The 19,111-nt window shown below is 38.9% G+C and overlaps 1 protein-coding gene across 2 annotated transcripts in view; it reads right to left on the minus strand.

The window, feature by feature from the left end:
- Positions 1–2: 2 nt before the first annotated feature.
- Positions 3–19,111, minus strand: part of adcy7 (adenylate cyclase 7) — a 62,319-nt gene continuing 43,210 nt past the window's right edge. Inside the window, exons 8-27 of one of the 2 annotated variants that reach the window (XM_080884803.1) lie at positions 18,649–18,776; positions 18,168–18,326; positions 17,932–18,064; positions 17,243–17,422; positions 17,011–17,048; positions 14,639–14,698; positions 13,041–13,115; positions 11,375–11,441; positions 11,168–11,265; positions 10,901–10,985; positions 9,407–9,544; positions 9,208–9,249; positions 8,791–8,996; positions 7,328–7,430; positions 7,070–7,228; positions 5,466–5,612; positions 5,222–5,329; positions 4,991–5,105; positions 1,759–1,883; positions 3–1,332 (exon numbers count right to left, since the gene is read on the minus strand). In XM_080884803.1, the coding sequence (XP_080740929.1) occupies positions 1,186–1,332; positions 1,759–1,883; positions 4,991–5,105; positions 5,222–5,329; positions 5,466–5,612; positions 7,070–7,228; positions 7,328–7,430; positions 8,791–8,996; positions 9,208–9,249; positions 9,407–9,544; positions 10,901–10,985; positions 11,168–11,265; positions 11,375–11,441; positions 13,041–13,115; positions 14,639–14,698; positions 17,011–17,048; positions 17,243–17,422; positions 17,932–18,064; positions 18,168–18,326; positions 18,649–18,776 (2,313 nt within the window). In that variant the 3' untranslated portion in view covers positions 3–1,185. The remainder of the gene's footprint in view (positions 1,333–1,758; positions 1,884–4,990; positions 5,106–5,221; positions 5,330–5,465; positions 5,613–7,069; positions 7,229–7,327; positions 7,431–8,790; positions 8,997–9,207; positions 9,250–9,406; positions 9,545–10,900; positions 10,986–11,167; positions 11,266–11,374; positions 11,442–13,040; positions 13,116–14,638; positions 14,699–17,010; positions 17,049–17,242; positions 17,423–17,931; positions 18,065–18,167; positions 18,327–18,648; positions 18,777–19,111) is intronic. The other variant, XM_080884804.1, reaches the window with a different exon arrangement.

Raw genomic sequence — 19,111 nt, forward strand, 5'->3', positions numbered from 1 at the left:
CAACAACCTTGGCTCTTGTGTAACGCTGCGTGACAAACTGCAGACTTAAAACATTTATTACATTCTGTAACTGTACAAAAGTCAATGTCACATTTGTTCACAGAAAGGCCAGTACATTATTATTATTATTATTATTGTTGTTGTTAATATTATGTAACCACAATTACAGACAAAATGTTGGTCTCAGAAGATAAGGCCACAAGACAAGTTTCAGAGGCACAGAAAGTGATCCAGATCAGTTTAAGTGGTCTCTGAGCTGGGGCCAGAAAAAACATTCACAGCAGGCAGGTTGTTAGATCACACAGATCGAGGACATCGAAGAGAGCGTCACAGATACCCTTCATCGCAGCATATATGGAGACAGGCAGGCAAAGATGCTGAAAATGGATTTCTTATCTGAGCAGATTAAACACTTACACAGATGGCATACATAAAGAAAATGTATTTCCTCCTGAAATACAGTACGTACCTTAATATTAAATTATTGTTCCTAAGGCCAAACAGCACAGCTGGAATTCCTAAAAGGTCACATAAAGACCACAAAGTGATGGAAACCTAATCTTAATCTGCTTCAGGATTTGCAGTTTAGCCACAAAGTAAAGCTTCCTAGATTTACTTCTATAGATGGGAGCAAGAGAAGTTTCCCTGTCTTCTGCACAGCTGGTTTCTGACATTGAAACAGCTTAACACATTTATGTCTGGCTCATTACACAGTAACAGCAACAGTGTCCATCGCCTCTCAAAACGAAACCCATACAACTTTCAGATTCAAACAGAATCCACTGGAGATTTTTCCCCCTCTTATTTTTTGTTTTAAAAGACCAAAATGGACATCCAAAATCTCAACTGCATTTGGCTTTAGTACAATACACATTTTTTTTTCTATCACATAAAATTACAGACATGGAAAATAGTACAAAAGTGATCGATCACTTGTGTCAATGTGTTTGTGACTAGAAAAAGATGGTGATTGTACATACTGACCATCTCCTCAGTCATCTCCTGATCCAACCATGAGATGCTGGGTGTTGAATGCAATATCCACCACACAGCAAATAAGCAGTTCCTTTAAAAATCCTTAATTCAGTAACATCACAGGAACGCAGCTAGCAGGTGCGCATGTGTGACCAGCAGAAGTCTGTAAACTAGTTTGTCCCCAGTTCTTTTTGCAGCATTGACCTGGCCTCAGCTCAGACCCATACCTTGCTGCTTGCTCATATCGGTGCACACAAAGAAAGTTTTGAGCTCCCCTTTCCCCTTCACATTGATTAGTCCTCGACACTCGCATGAGTAGCCCAGGTCCTGCAACACGACAGACGTTTCCTCTGTTACCTGAAAGCAGGCAAAGCAAACGGAAAGGAAATTGGATTAGCCCAAATTCAATGCGAGACCTTCCTTGCAGCAAAATCGTTTTCCCGTGACTACATTAAACAATACGCATCTCAGGTGGCACTTTGTCTCTGCTAATGGCTTTGATTCCAAAGTAATTTACATATTTTATCAAGTTAAAGCATGAATAGCTTTTGATCTGCCAATAAATGTGATACAGAGCATAAAGTGCAATTGGAAGAGAAAGAAACAATGTAACGGTTTTCTCAGAGGTGGTTCTCGTGGCTGGTTAAGGACAGGAGGAGTTTATTTTTGCAGCAGTTGAGATAGGTAAGGAAAATAAAACCCGAGTCCAGTTCGAAATTGGATCTTTTGTAAATGTTGAGATATGCTGTGTGAGAAGTGACCATTTGACCTTAAAGAACATACCTGGATTTTTCCCAGCTCTCCAGTGCTCTCCATTCTGCTGGCTACATTGACTGTGTTGCCCCAGATGTCATACTGAGGTTTCCTTGCTCCGATTACTCCGGCTATCACTGGGCCATGATTAATTCCTGTGGAAGAAAAACAAGCCCCCAATATGTTAAAGTTTAATGCTGTATTTTATAATAAAGTCTGTAAAGTTCATGTGCAGTGTTTATAGAGGTAAAATGGAATGAAAATGTAAGGCTGCGGTGACAGAGGATCAGGGGTACCAGAAAAGGTGAAATATTAGGAAGAAATAAAAGAAACATTTTAATGCATTAATACAGTGCTGCTAGTTTGCAACCAGTTTATAATCAAGGCCATTAGACCACAAGAGAAATTTTCTGAGTGGCCCATAAATTTTTAAAAGAAAAGCTTTTGTGCAGCAGATGCTGAAGTACCTGACTAAAAGACACAGACAATACTGTAACTGCTCTTAAAGACATGGTGAGTCTAAAACAGAGTAGGATTTGCTTTGAAAACATGATAGAAATGTAAAAGTTCACAGTAATTATTAAGATGTTTCAGTGCAAAGACTTCACAACTGATCACGCTACTGAAATGAAACAAATTGAGAAATTCTGTGTATTTTAAACCAATATAAAACGGTACCTCTACTGTCTAACTCTGATAAATGCAAGACTATGGGCACCGGCAGAAACACAAGCTTCAAATCAGCATACGCAGGTATTCTGAATCAGATGGATTCAAAATATAATATGAACTGTTTGAAAAACACGCCTACTGGGTTTGAATTTTATTCAAGTGTTAACAATATTTCTGAAATGCCTGCACTTGTTATTCTGATCTTTCTGACCATCTCCTTCCTTTCATTTTTGTTCTGCTTACCCAATCCAGGGTCAGGGGGTGGCTGGAATCTACTCCAGTTTTCTTGCCATGTATTCTTTTCGTTTTTAATGGCAAAGATAATGAATGCACGTGAGGCATACACTCACATACAAAAGACTGAAGCAAAACAGTGAAGCTACGATTCTCGCTAAAATTTGGTAGAAAGACTGGAAAAACGTTCTGTGGCCTGATGAGTCTTGATTCCTGCTGCAACGATCAGATGGGTCAGAATTTGGTGTAAACAGCATAACAGCAGGGATCCGTCCTGCCTCGTATCAACAGTACAGGCTGTTGGTGGAGGCATAATGGCATGGAGTAAATTTTCTTGGCACGCTTTGAGTCTCTTAGTACCAACTCATCTTTTGATCCCATCTTTTGACAAATGCTTCCAGCAGGATAGTGTACCATGTCGCAAAGCTCGAAGCATCTCAAACTGGTTTCTCGAACATGACAAGAATTTCACTGTACTCCACAACTGGCCTCTACAGTCACCAGATCTCAACAAAACAGAGCACCTTAGGAATGTGTTGAAACAGGAGATTTATGTCAACAAATCTGTAGCAACCGTGTGATGTTATCATGTCTATATAGACCAAAATACTCTGGAATATTTCCAGCCGCTTGTTGAAGGAGTCCAATCCAGCACTAGCGACATGAAACTCATAAAATGTGTGGTGAGTCGATACTGGAAGCGAGGCTCGCAGCAGGCATCAAGCCTCATTCTGGCTTGTCGTCAGTCGTTTTAAACTATTGTTTTAACTGGTAGTGCAAAGCTGTTCACAACATTAGGTGACTAACGGGAAACAAATCTTCTAATCAATGAATGTACTCAGGCTCTGAGTGCATTAAAGAGAATGTATATCTTTTTAATAAACACACAAAGGAGGTTTTAAGGTGGTTGCACACAGCCACTGATGAAGAAAAATGATGCCACTCAATTAAAAATTTCACTGTTTGTACTATGTGCATTTTTAACTCCAAAAATGTAAATGTTTTGATTGGTTTTATCATAGATGTCAGGACTGTAGACACAAAAAGCGGAGGATGATGTTTGTCAGACTCTAAAAGGTTCTGGCTCTATATTTGAGTAAAACATTCGCTTCCTGCTATTTGATGGACTAAAGTGGCTCATAGTAACTGATCCGTTTTGGTAAAAAGAACCACACAGAATGCAGTAAAAATAAAAGGAAAAGATGTATCTGAAATGATGGGCTCTGTTTCACAAAGCTGAATATGAGAGCTACTGATAGTACTGGACCCAGTACATCCTGAGGTGAATCTGTAACATTTTGCATGTTTGCCTACACGTCTTACCTCTCCTGTTTAACTGCTCAAGAAGATCCTTGTACAGCCTAAGGCTTCTGCTTGAAATTGGCTGCACACAAAAACTGAACTTCCCTTTACAGCACGATCACTTTGAAATTAGACTTAAAGGAACATTTTGTTGTAACAGTTTTCAGTTTTGTGACCTTCTGAAGCTGTGCTGTTACTCCACAGCTCTGCTGCTGTGTCAAAGTTATGTTTTTAAACCAGAACGTCAGTGAGGTAGTAGCTTCAGGATCCATCATAATCAACAAGTTATTGCTGATAAGAAAACAAATGTGACCTTAAGGTTTCAGTACAGTTCGGATGAAAACCCATTAGGTTATCACAAGTCACTAAATTCCAGTTTCCTTGGCATGGTAAATGGCCTGTATTTGTATAGCGCTTTACTAGTCCCTAAGGACCCCAAAGCGCTTTACACAACCAGTCATCCACCCATTCACACACTGGTGATGGCAAGCTACATTGTAGCCACAGCCACCCTGGGGCGCACTGACAGAGGCGAGGCTGCCGGACACTGGCGCCACCGGGCCCTCTGACCACCACCAGGACACAACAACCGAGACTGTCCAAGCCGGGGCTCGAACCAATAGAATAGAAGCATTATTGCTTCATTAAGTCCCAGATTGTCACTAAGAAAAGAGGGTCTGCAGGAGAACTTACTATGGCCAGTGACATTTCTCATATAGCGTTCTTCTGTGAGATCTGTTTTTTTTATTTTAAGGTAACTAGGAAAAATACTCCACCACATTACAGTTGAGTAATTTATGCATGGCTCAACCTGATATAAAGTGGGAACTGCTTTAACACGAAGAAAATGCCTCAACTCCAGAAATTCTGTGACTATTTTTATAGGCATGAGCTTTTAACAACCTGTGTCAGTGAATGCTAGTACTCTCACTGCAAGAACAGTACATGAATGCCAATCATGTACTGAGTAACCAAGGAAACCTGTGCCAGCCTTAACAGAGATGGAGGCTGCACAATGCAGTATTTATTGAATTAAAGGTTTATGCACACTCACCCACACGAAGCCTGAAGCTATTGAAGGAATGTCTGTTGATGCCATCTAGCTTGCCTATCAGAGCGATGGCAAACTCTACCATGATCCCTATCTGGGCGTGCTGCCGTTCTCTGTCCTAAAACAACACAGAGTGATGTCAGTCCACAGCCTAATTATGAGGTTTGGTCATGGCTTGCTTTCAAACAGTTAAAGTTAAAGCCCGACCCTGATCTGAAGTAGTAACTACCTCACCCGATTATTCTCCTGACCAGGTGACCCACTAAGCCCCGCAGCAGCCATGTAACTGCTGCCGATTGTCTTGATCTTCTCCACACCGCTGAACTTTGGTTTGGACAACAGCTGTTGAGTTAGAGGCAAACAAACAAACAAATGAGGGGTGCGCGCATTTATCATCCCAACCATGCCAGGGTCTTCATGATTAGCCCCTGACATTTGTATTTCAGACAAATATTCGGTAAGACTTTGACTTCCTGACCTCATCAAAGTCAGCGATGATCTCATTGAGAAGTCTCAAGCATTCCAGACCTTCTTTGTTGATATCGCACTCGGTGTAAAATTCTTTGAAATCCGGCACCGAAGCGAACATCACGCACACACAGTCATAGGACTGGTAGTAGAGGTCCTGTTGGGAAAAGCACAAAACCAACAGATAAAGCTTGTACAGGAAACATGTTACTTTTATGTTGTATGGAGCCACGCTATCTGGAAGTTATGATTATTTGTAGAGTTATAGTATAGAGTTCTGCTTATATAGTTTGTAGTTTTTCTTTTTGAATAATTACTGCCATGCTGTACTCAAGAAGCTTGCTTCCGTTACTTGCCACTCCTGATTTTCTGTGATAGCTGCAGAGTCATATCACTGATAGTAGGGCTGGGTATCCGTGTACCTGCTCTCATTTACTGTTTTAGCTGTTTGGTGGTTGTTGAAATTTTGTGAGGTTTCACCTGAGATTCTGGCATTTCGGGCAAAAAAAATAGATTCAGGATTTTAATGAATCGATATCACGTTATCCAAGCCAGAATCGATTTTAATCGATAAATCGATTATCAAAACCCACCCCTAGCTGACAGTAGCATGCCAGCCAGTTATCTACATTCTTCACTTCGTCACAATTATGGCTCTAAAAAGGGTTCTGTTGTGTGGTTATATCAAACTCAAGCAGTAAATGATTGAAATGCACCTCTATATACCCACACTCCTCTGGCACATTGAGGCTTAAGGAGCTGGCCGTTTCCCCCGCGCCATGTTTTTACATTTTCGCATTGTTTCACCAAGGAAATATGAAGATTATTGGGATTGCTACATTTAGATACTTAAACCTTCCTGTTACTTCTACTAACTGTGATAACACTGAAAGGGCAATTCATGCTCAGTGTAACAATGAAGCAGCAAGACACTGAAAGGCATCTCCGCTTGTAGTCACTCCTGATGAACTTTGTACTTTAACCTCCTAAGACCCGAGCTCTTTCATGGCATGCATGTTTAATTTTTCCTTGCTGTTTGGGCTGATTGGGACCTAAAGAATGTAAAAACAAAGAATTACCAGATTTTTATTTTACCTAATTTTTGTTTTTGAGAAAAATTAGATCCACATATGAGGACATTTGTTTCAAATTTTGATAGAACAGTGGCAGTATAATCGCAAGTGGATATCAGGCCCTTGTAGAGAAAAATTAAGTATTTTGGTTTAGATGTCCCAAAATGTGATGTCCACATATGTTTACGCCAGGTTCTAGGAGGTTAAAATATGTCCAGCACAACTTTCTGTGTCCTGTTCTCGGTGTCAGTGAAAACCTGATGAGTAAGCAGCTGGCACCCTGATTGTGTACAGTATTATGTTTCAAAGGTCCCTCTCTTTGAGTCTTTTAAAACCCAAAATCCACATGCTGGAAATAACAATTATTTATTTATTTTTTTAAGATGACCTCAGATAACTGGTCACATTATTGCCGCCTGGTTCATGTTCACTTTCAGTATGTAATGATGGGGGGTTATCTCACGGGAATGTTTTGTTTTTAACTCTCTTCACCAGTCCTTCATAGCATCCAGGGGACTAGAATCAACTTTGGAAATCTCACCTCGTTCTTCTTATTCTCCCCAACAAACAGCGCTGCTACGTGGGCCGGCAGCACATTTTCCAGCAGCAGGCGGTTCAAGTTCTCTCTCGTCTCGATCTCATCCTGCTCTGTGTGGTTCTTGTTCTTTAGCAGGAAGTCCTGGCGGAAGCAGTACTCGTTCTGTAATCCACAGGAATGGCAAGTTTAGAGGAAAATCACCACAAGAGATAATTTTTTTGTTTTTTAAAATAATTCAGCAAACAAAAAACTGTCATTTACCTGCAGTGAGATGATGAACATGGTGACCAGGAAAAGCGTGATGTACATGCAACTCATATACTGGGGATGTTTTACCAGCCCTAAACATTTCAGGATTTCTACACTGCAAGACAAGCAAGAACATGACCAATCACAGACTCCACTTTTACTTGGAAAATAATAACTTGCAGTGGTTATGACTTTGACCACTAGTGATTAAAAGTACAAGGTGGCATAACAGTAAACTAAAATTCTCTGCTATAATTCTCTGATTAAGAATCCAATTCATTCATGTATTCAGAAAGAAGTATGCAGATATTGGTGCCTTAGATCATTTTTATTGACTTGTCTGATTAAGATTATGGTATGATGTGTGATAGACCACCCCAGAAGTAGCAATCTAACCTCTGATAAGATTAAAAAAAAACAACAACACACAAACACAACATAAAACACTAAAGTTTCGAAATGAGTCCAAACTCCTTGGTAAGATCACTATGGTTACATCCATCTTTTAAAGACTACAATCAGAACAGTTTCCACTGAGCCACTTTCTCATCACCTGACATTTGCTGTGCCTTTTCTTTTGTCATACTCACTAAGCTTGTTTTATTGGATTTTATTTTGCATTATGAAATTACAGTTAATTTGCTTTAGAGAGGATTGTTATAATATTTTAGACTCTTGTCATATTCTTTCTCACTGAACTACTCGATTTAAGCCATTTGCTCGTTGATAATGTTTTGGCTGCTCTGACGCAGGTCTTGACTATTAGGCTGAAGTAGATCTGATGTTATATGATAAATATTACTGCACTGCAGCCATACACTGATTCAGATAAAGAAAACATGATGCCAGCAGATGCAATCTAAAATGCAACCTTTGCATGTTTGCATTAAGGCTGTCACCCAGGATAATATCACAATCTAAACAAAAAGATTATTCCACCAATCAAAATCCTGCTTTTTTTACTTTCAACTTTATTAATTCACTAGTCTCCCTACTGAGGCAAATAGTGGGGGAAACTACTTGGCTAGATAGTGAGAACAAATGTCCCTGATGCAGCACACAGTTTGTACACAAAACAGGATTATAAAGCTAAAATTGAACGCCCAACTGCAGCAACTCAGTCAAACCAGAAACAAACAAACAAACTCCTGTGAGACAACCACAGAGATCAGTAGCTGGAGAGCTGGAGCTCAGAAAGCTGAGAGTAAATAAAGTAAGAATTAAGTCCTCCAAAGTTCATGGTCTCCAGTGCTTCACTCAGCCAATAAACAACAGCCTAACCTATGTGAGTTGTGGCATAAAGTGAATCTGACAGAGATAGTTAAAGCAACACAAAAGTGATTGCTGTCGGTGCGGTAACTTCACTGGTCACAAGCCACAGGTACGTAGATACATTTGCAGGTCATCAGCGTGAAAACAGGAAATAATACATTTCCCGAAAAGCTGTGGGATTCACCCTTTTCCTTCAGTCTCACCTGCAGTTCAAATTTGTGAAGATTTCAAGGTCCTTCTTGGTGCTGAGGTTTTTGCTGTATTCATAAAAGGATGTATGCGTGTTTCTGATAATGATGACGTAATATGCCGTAGAGGCCACAGTCAGAAAGAGCACTTTAAGCTCAAAGCTCATCCGAAGGAAAACTCCACAGGCAATGAGTGATAGGATGCAGCAGTAGACAGAGTACTGAGGGACAGAAAAGGGGATAAAATGGAATTAGACTTGTAGCAAATCTAAATAATGTCCTAAATCAAATTTATAAGCAGCATGCAAACAAGTAAAACACTACACTCTTTTTTACTGTTAGGAGAACTACAATTAATACACACTACTTTACACTAAAATGTAATACTGCTATTTATACACCATCGTGTCTGGGATTAAATCTATCACTCACGGGAAGGCAAGAGTAGTCGTCTTTATCTGCCTGGTCAAAGCACTGCAGGGAGTGGAAAAACAAATAAATAAACAACTGACAAGCAACGACCTGACAACATGCTTTGAAGCTTGGCATGACATTTATGAACAGCACAGCTAGAAATACCAGAGTACTAAATGGATCTGTCTTAGCCTTCAACATGTGAGCAGAGTCTCACCAGGTTGAACACAGCCATGATAATGATGACCGCTGTGGTGATGGTTGCCAGAGGGAGGCGCACAAACGGCCGTTTAACCACTGCCTCTGACACAGCTGGCAGCCACTGGCAACCTGACAGCTTCTCCGGAAACAGGCGCTGCAGTGAAGTGAGGAGAAAAAAAGACAAAATGCAATCAAACAGGTACGAGCAACGTGACTTTTTTACAGTCAGCTATCTGCAGACAGCATGCACGAGTGATTCACAGCTAGCTCTTTCAAGGAAAGGAATCTGTCCGAGTTGAAAGCCAAAAAACTGCATGTCCAGAACAGAATGTCAGATGTCATCTGCAGAGTCAGAAGGGCGTCTATAGTAAGCTGTAGCCCAGTGAATGCAGGAGATAGTTTTCATGCCATGTTTCCATTCTCAGATCATCTAATTCTGGCACAGTGTGCACAAAAACACAAGTCCTTTTCACTCATGCTTTTATTACTTGTGCCAATAGGGTGGGTGGGGGCTGGTGGCAGGGTAACTAAAGGGTACTAAAATCAATTCTTGCGTTTCTGTAATGGTTGATCCACCAGTATGTGCAAGGTCTTTAATCAAAATAATATTTTTAATGCCAATATATAATTACCGCTATTCATGATTTTTCAAATTTAGAAGATAAAAAAAAGACAGGAAAAAAAAGGGAAAACACATTATTTTTTGGTTCAGATGCCAATTTTGAAATTGTTACTTCAATGATTGTTACGCTTGATTAATTTCTGACTTCTAAGAGAAGTCCAGTGTGCCGAATTTAGGTATAGAAGCATGAATTCAGTTTGACATTTGCCTAATACATTGTTTCATTTTCATTTTTTTAAACATATTTTTAAAATCTTTGTGTTTTCTTGTTTGTTTGTTTTTCTAATTAATTAATTAAGCACTGCATTTGCACTGGACTTGAATTTAGGAGTGATCCACGCAGGAATTTTGTATTATATCTTGACAAGTTAAGAAATGTGAAAAGTTGTGACATTTTTGTCCCATCCCCTTGGTATTTTCTTAAAAACGCTGCGAATATAAAACATTAAAAATAGAAATTTGATTTGATTTGATTATATTTATGTACTTACTGGATAATTAAACTTTTTTTTTTTTTACAAAGTAATAACAATAATAATTATCTTTATCATCATCATCATCATCATGTGTTGAAAAAAAGTCTATAAAGAATTTAACATTAAACTTCTACTTCCCATGCACAAGGAAATTAAATTGAATGTCTTCAGCAAACCACCTGTGTGTTAAGAATATGCAATATTAAAATGTGTTTCTAGATAAACGAGAAACTATTTATCACTGATGCTTGACCAGCATCCAGCTTGGCTTTAGATGTTACTGTAAAGATGCATGAAAGAGTTGTTGTGTCATTAAGGCTTTTTCTCCTGGTTTCTACAAACGGGGCCTGAAAAGAATCTTGTACCAAATCACTCAAATAACCAGATACTGAATGTGAATCAATGGACAAACCTGTAAGTGACCTGCGTAACAGATCGCCAGGACCAGGAGCAGCACACAAAACAGCCCTCCAAATAACACCGCCAGTCTCTGTTGCCTTAGGAAGACACGAATGAAAAAACAAAATAACATCAATCTCCAGCTCATCTTCTAAATATAAAAACGTCTTCGTCGTGCGCTTTAAAACCTTTTTCAAATGCTCAAAAAACTGTTCCTCCGAGTTTGTACTCATGAGAAGAACAGATATTCAAATATCCGAAAAACTAAAAACATACTCACTTCCTTGCAACAAACATCTGAATGATGAAGATACAGAGGAAGATGAAGGTGGCACAGCTGGCGTAGTGTTTGAACATCGGCAAATCCAGGGCTCGATACTAAGAAAGGCGGAAGACACTTATTATGTTTCTTTTTCAGTATTAAAATGACTAAAATGTAAAAGTATGATGAAGCAGTCATTTATATTGAACATTAAATCTCACCAACCTGTTTTGCCAGATCTTTCTTCAGAAACCACAGAGCTAAGCCGCTCTCTTCAAACTTGTACCACTGCCTGCAACACATGAAGGGAGGTAAGTGGGCATGGAAGAAGAAAAGCAGGGAATGAAGTCTCCTTCTATGAGATTTACATTTCAGGTGCTCTGTATTGTATTGTGACTGTTTTTAAGGTGAACACTGGGCACATGCTGCACTGCTCTGTGTTGGATCACACCTGATGCAACAACTTGATGCAACGGCAAAGAAAAAAAATCTCAAAACATGAAAAAACACTGAGGTCATAATTTCTGTTCATTATAAACAAATAATTTTACTGAACACCACAGATCATTATGGGGGCTCTTAACTTAATCTGCATGTTTTAACCTCTAAGATTAACAAAGACATTGCACACAGCTTTAAGTGGAGTTCAGTGAAATGGCAAATAAATGCTACAACATTAATAGTTATCTCTTAAGTATTAAGTGCTCACTTATCATTAAGGCTCCAATTCAAAGGAGGGCAGAACAATTCTTATACAATTTTCTTTATTTCTTTGTGTGCTGAACAGAGAAGGCAAATTAAATTTGCTCTTAAATCTACTTAGATAACCTTTTGTATCCTCATGGTTGTGCATATACAAAAACATCTCTGATAACAAAAAAAAAATACACATAATTATAAATTACAGTAGAAAACACACACACACACAAAAAACTGTATCACCTTTTTCGTTTTGCTCTTATTATTATTATTATTATTATTTTTAAATTGGTGCATCATTTCCATTCAGTTTCATGAAATGAAATCATTGCGCAACAGCTGGAACGATATGCATGTTTTAGCTGCAGCCTCCGATTTCAGAGAAGCTTTATTTTTAATCTGTAATATCTGAAGCTGTAAAGCAGCAACTTCACTAATTATCTAAAACATCTGCACAGTCAGTCAAGGTCTAAAAGTTCAGTCACAGTTAGATTACTAATGTGACATTTCGAATAACAGTTAAATCATTGTCTGTAATCTATTGCTCCATCAGATCCATGCATGCACTTTTAATGTACCAGAGTATAAATTCAGTGACAAAATGTTTCTCTTACGGTCACCATGAGCTTTTTGTTTTGTGCAAATATTTTTGTCACAGACCAGTTAAGCAAAACTGTGGTATCTATACCACAAAAGCACAAACCAAATGAGCCAAACGCGAACAAATTTGTCATCTGTTCTCACTTCTGATCAGCACCTGACATGAGAGGATGCAGGTAAACCAACACAGGGCCTCAGCTGCTGCTGGTTTCAAGTAAAAGCTTGTGACACAGGCTGGTGTCAGATCGCTGAATTTTAAATTGGGTTAATGGATTTTAATATTTTGTTGGTTGTATCAACAACCAGCATTACCAACAACCAAGCAATAGTAGCTGAATAAAAATAAACTGCAACATCTTGGCATATAGAAACGGTCACATAGCCGATCCAGAATTTCAGGGAAACAACAGAGTAAACAATTAGTCAGGCTTATCATCAAGGATCAAGATGTAACCTCAATCAGAAACAATTCAGCAGAGGATTTCCTCCACTGTGCAATTCCTTTAAACCTGTTAAATACAACACATTACAATATTTTATCAAATATGCTACAAATATTGCATAAATTGTGATTCGACCGAAATCGACCTACTTGTTGCTGAGCTCGTCTATGGTAATGGTCATCTCATTGTGCAGCTCCTCATCAAACCGAGTCTTCTGGGATTTCCTGGACCAGAAAACAGAGACAATAAGGAAGTGGCATGCAGACAAACGCAGAGACATGTAGAGTGACTGGAACAGATGCTGGAAAACCAGATCAAGCATGTGGGTCACTCTGGTCCAGTGTAGCTGTGGTTGGAGGCCACTTGGTTAATGCCATTCTGAGCATTAGTGAGAAAAGGGAAACGTAGGTTGTGCCTGCAAGAGTGTTACTGTACGAAAAGGGAGTGTGCCGGTAATGCTGCAGAGATCTGTGTGTTAGATGATCTCAGTGGGATTTGGTTGGTGTGTTTCTGTCGTGCTCCTGCTCGGAAACCCCCTGCTACATCAGGAAGGAAACATTCACACAGATGCAGAAACCCTGATTACCACACAAGCCCCAGTAGGTGATCAGCGTTAATAGGATCATGTCAGTCCACTAACAAAGGTTAGGGGCTTCCGAGATCGCATGTTGCCCTGTTACAAAGAGGCAGCAGTTAGAAAAGGTCAGAAAATACGTATTACACCACTGCACGGGTTAGTGTTAGAACAGCAAGGTTCTCTGCTAAGACAGTAGTTCTCAACCTGGAGGTCTAGTTTTTAACATTTCATTGCTTTTAATTATTACATTCAAACTTAGAGTAATCATCTTTTAAAAATTATTATAAAAATGCATATAAAATATTTGAAGGGGACCTATTCTGCTCACTTCCGGGTCCAAATTTTTACTCTTACACTCGAGTTGCTGTGCATGAGTTCAAAACATTTTTTAATTATCTTATATTGGGACTTGATGCCACCCCTCAGGTTATTCTCTGTTTGGTACACACCGTTTTACGTTCCTACCATCTCCAGCCGTCTTTCTTCTCATAAACAGAAGGCTTGAATGGCAGGTGGGTGAAGCTTCTATGCTTGTACTCACAACTGTCAAGTATTCTAACTGAATTATACACTCAAGATTTTGAAAAACTTGCACACTTAATTATGAAACTGAGTAACAAATCAACGCTGCTGGCTTCTCTCCCAAGTGGCACAGAATGTATGATATCAGATATGTCACATATGTCATTTCCAGTACAACAAGAAAGACACAGAGAGAGCACAAATGGTTACGATTTAGCCTACTGTTACTACTGAACATAAGTGGGTGAGCTGAGCAAAAAAAAACCCAATATAATTGTTAAATAATTCTTATTTTGTTCCTCGTGTTTGAAGTTTAGTCATACGGAATTTTAAAGGCTGTTTTTATATGTGTAAATAACATACATGAGTAAAAAGTGACAGCTTTAATAAAAAAAATATATAAAAACACATAATAGGTCCCCTTTAAAACTTTTCTTTTGTTATCTGCATAAAGCGAACTGATTGCAGGGGACTGGGAAAACAAAACAAAACATGGCAAGTGCATAATTTAAAGTAAAACTCAGCTCGCTGTAGTCTGCATTTACGCAAGCGCACGTGAGGCATTTGTTGGGGAGAATAAGCTGAAAGGCTGAGAACTACTGCACTGAAAGGACTGAGGACCTTGCGGGCCGTGAAGGCTCCACTCACTTAGGGTTGCCGAGCGGCGGGGCGGGTAAGGAGAATGCCTCTTCTAGAGACTCATCAAAGCTGTCGGGGTCCAACAGTAAAACACAAATATACATCGATCACAACAGAGCAGCGCAGAGCCAAAAAAACAAACAAAACAAAAACAAACCACAGGATTTATAATCATTTTAAGATAAAAATTGAGCGTAGTGCAATAACAACTGTCAGTTTTAATCAGAGATCGGTATAATCTACCATGTTGTGTCATTAAAACCGTGTAGATCATTTCACTGTGACAGCCTCAGCCTTATTGGACTGTGAATACATGAATGAAATTGACAGTTTCCGCGATACAGCAAACCTACACACTCTCAGGAAGGAATGCTTGTGCACTTGGATCACACTTATCTCTTCTAATCACATTACTTCAGCCCACACTGTTTTGTGTAGGCGTGTCCTGCCCACTGATCAGTAGCTTTGCTGTTTTGATTCTGCCTTCACCAGATGGGGAGAGAGAATTAACCATTAAAAGCTATGACCACAATCAATTTGGTTATGCATTATTTAAAGCTAGTGGAAGGGCTACTCATATTGCTCAGAACTCCTACCCCTCTGCAGGAATAACTACCACTGCAGCACAGCTTTAAAAAAAAAAAAAATCTATTTGTTAGTCAAATCGAATCCTCGAGCACTACTTTTGCTTCCATGAAACAGAATCATTGTGAGTCTCAGAAATATTAAATCTGTACCAATCAACAAACACTAATCGTGTAGTTACGCTTGCAAGAGCTGTGACCTAATCAGAGCGCTATAAACGTTTATACTCGCTTTTGAAGCACACTTAACGCACTGCAGTTTTCTCCTAAATAATAAGTGTTGGTGCTGAGAAAAAAGGGGAAGCTCCCCAAAAAACTGCTTCACCACGCTAACAGGAGATGATGGCAGTTGTAGTCAAAGCTGGCATGAACTTTGGTGTTAGCAAAGCACCATAAACATTTGTACTCATGCTTGACACAATGGAGTTTTCTCCTAAATGATAAAAACATTCAGCAATTTCTCGCTACTGATTTCCAAGATGGAAACTCTACACTTCAAGACTGATGTATTCTTGAAATTCTTGTAGAGACCAACCTGCCTTCAGACTGACTGTGCATCAGAGCAAAAACTGGTAACAAAGAGTGCAAGACAGGGCAAAAAATAAAAACAACACCATTTGCAAGCATTAATTAGATCATTTTTGGCAAGGCATGACAACAGTGAGCATAAACTGCCCGTCAGACATCTGTGTTACATATTAAGTGACCTACTAATGCTACTACATCTGCTATTTACAACACCGTTCCAAAAGAGCCGTGATGCTTTGTAAAATATATGTAAAAAGAGAATGCAGTCATTTACAGATCTCAGTTTATCCACAATAAGAACGAAATCCCAAAGTAATCATATCATGTGTCCAAACTGAGAAGGTGTTCCATCTTAGGAAAAATATTAGCTCATTTTGAATGTGATGGCAGTAACACGAATCAAAACTGTTTGGATGGGGCAACAAAAGGCTGAAAAAGTAACTGGTACATTTTGCAAGCAATTAGGTTCATTGACAACAGGTCAGTAACATGATTGGGTATAAAAATAGCATCTTAAACAGGGGATGTTTCTCAGAGGTAAAGATGGGCAATTTCAGAATAACCTAAAATTGTGAAATGCTGACTGTCAAATAATTTACAGTACATAATATCATAAAAGTATGCCAAGAATTGGGAGAAATCTCTATGCGCAAGGCACAAGGCTGAAAATCAATATTAGATGTCTTAGGACTTCAGGGCTGCTGAGCAGCTAGAATAACAAACAAGAATGGTACCATATTCCTCTTCCAAAAGCCCAGCACACACAGAAGAACATATTCAGCACGCTGCTTGTACGCTCACCGCAAGTTACTCTAGAGGATAACAAGCTAGATGCTATTTGGTGTTTTAGATATCATCTAAAATGACTCTGAAATCTCAGATCTTTCAGAAATGCATACATTTTGGGTATTATGTTAATCTCCATAAGTATAGCTGAATATAGTCATTGATGTAACATCTGCAAGATGTTAAACTATAATATGCTTCTAAATGCTTCAATATAGTCTTATATAATACAGTATTAATAAAGACATTGCAAAGACTTCAGGGTTTATGGACTGATAAGAATGTCCTGGCTGGAAAATTTGCTGGCCAGAAACTCTTTTCTTTTAAGGCAGTTGTCATAATGATGCTACTGAGTAGGTTGGTTGTAAAAGCCAGCGTGCATATGTGTGAAAAAGCTTTTTGTCGATGTCAACTTTCATGTTGTGTTTGAGTCATGTGTGAATTAATTTTGTAGCTACTGGAGCAGCTGAAGATTTGTCTTACCTCTCAGGGTTCTTGGAGCTCGGTCGCAAAGGAATATCCTGAAAAAGATGAGGATAATACTGTAGTTATATAGCATTTTGGTTTGGAAATGCTGACCAAGCATGTATGTGTGCATGGTCAACCTCACGATAATCCCATTCTAAGCCACAAAGAAAACAACAACTTTATTCTCTTTCATTGTCATCTTGATAATAATGTAAATAAACCATGGTGTACAATCCAGCGACCATACCTTGAAACGTGGTTTGCCATTGACAATCGTGTCTGGTGTGAAGCCGTCTCGGTTCTGCAGGTGGGCGAAAGGTTTGACAGCCCCCCAGGATTCAAGGTAGCGGGTCATACGCACAGATGCTCGCATCTTCAGACCATCATTCACCCGAGGTTTGGGGGGCTTTTGGTTGTTCTGGGAGGACTTAAGATGTAGATGACTTAAGACTTAAGATGTAGATGAACATGCAAAGATTTGATAGTGAATATCATGTACTAATAGCTCAAAGAATCCATCCCATTGGCTCAAAAAGAGATGAAAATTGCAATAAAAAATACATTTATGCAGTATTCTTTATAGTGACAAATCTGACCTAAGATGAGACAGCAAGGAGAAAAAAGGAAAAACGTTTGCTGAGGTCGTGAGAAACAAACACCCAAAAGTATAGTGGGAAGGGGAAAAAAGATTTAAAATATCAACACATATTGTTCTTTGACATATGGCAAGCAACATCCAATTTTAAAAAACCCCACAGTGTGCAAAATACAAAGTGAAATATATAAAAATGATTTACAAGATTAACATGATTGTTTTATTAGTAAAATTCAAAATCCTAACAGCAGTTATCTGTATGAGGAGACATTTGAAATGCTAAAGATTTCTCTCCATCCTTCACAAACTGTGTTTTTTAGGAATATGGACTTAAAGCTTACCCGTGGATCAATGACTAGGTAGGTCTGGACGTTGAGCTCTTTTAAGTAGGTGTCCCTGAGGTGACCGTTTCCTTCTTCTACTTCATACGCCTTGTTTAGGTGCTTCAGAGTCGCCTCTGTTATGTGGACACGTCTGGTCAAATGTAAAAAATAAATAAATGAATCTGGTAACTTCAACTTTAAGAGTCGATATTAAATGTGAAACAAGAAAAGGTAAAAAGGGTAGTGCTCCTTACCCTGGAAGGCCTCCTGACTCCATATGATTGGCTAGAGTGACATCATGTGACCATACATCAAACTGCCACTTACGAAGTCCAATCACACCACAGAGCACGTTGCCCGAGTGAACCCCAACTCTCATGTTGATATCCACTCCTGTGGCCTCTCGTACCTGCCTGAAGGAGTTTTGCAGAAATACAAAAACTTGTTTTCATTCTTTAATATTATTTCTATATTTTCAGTAATTCCAAACACAATAACACTGCAAGGATGTATGTGTGTGTGTGTCTCAGTGCATCTCTACCATACGTTTGTGTTTTAATCTGTATGGTAAAAATGTTCCCCTTAGATCTTCCACGCAGTTTAATATACCTTCCACTGACACTCTTCATAAATAATTAATGCATAAATCCTGGTTATTTAAACATTACACAATCTATCTTGAAAATAACTGTACGTTAAAAACAGCTAAAAGTGACTGTTATAAGAAAAACTTACTTGATGGCTTCACACATGTCCAGACCCATTTTGACACAGTTCTTTGCATGTTTAGGCAGTGACACCGGCAGCCCAGACACACAGTAGTAGCAATCTCCGAGGATCTTGATTCTCATGCATTCGTTTTCCTTTAAAGAATGAGAAAAACAGATAAGTCATTCACAAAATAAATAAATCAATCAATCAATGTGCCACTTTGCACAAAACAGCTTTGCCTATTAGGGCTTAAGTGCCTCAGTCGTGAGTGTTTCCTTTTTCAGCTGTCAGACCCTGATTTTCTGAGATGAAGATTATTTCACTATAGTGCCAACAGTGCTTTAAGAGGCAAATACTGAAGTGCAAGTTGAATATAAATGGGCCCAGAAATGCCCCTGTGGTCAAGCTTATACTGGAGAAAGCACAAAAACAACATATTTCAGAACATAAAACAGCCATTTGTACTGGAAATGTGGAGTATGGTATA

Source organism: Rhamphochromis sp. 'chilingali' (genome assembly GCF_963969265.1).
Source record: "Rhamphochromis sp. 'chilingali' genome assembly, chromosome: 6".
Lineage (NCBI taxonomy): Eukaryota > Metazoa > Chordata > Actinopteri > Cichliformes > Cichlidae > Rhamphochromis > Rhamphochromis sp. 'chilingali'.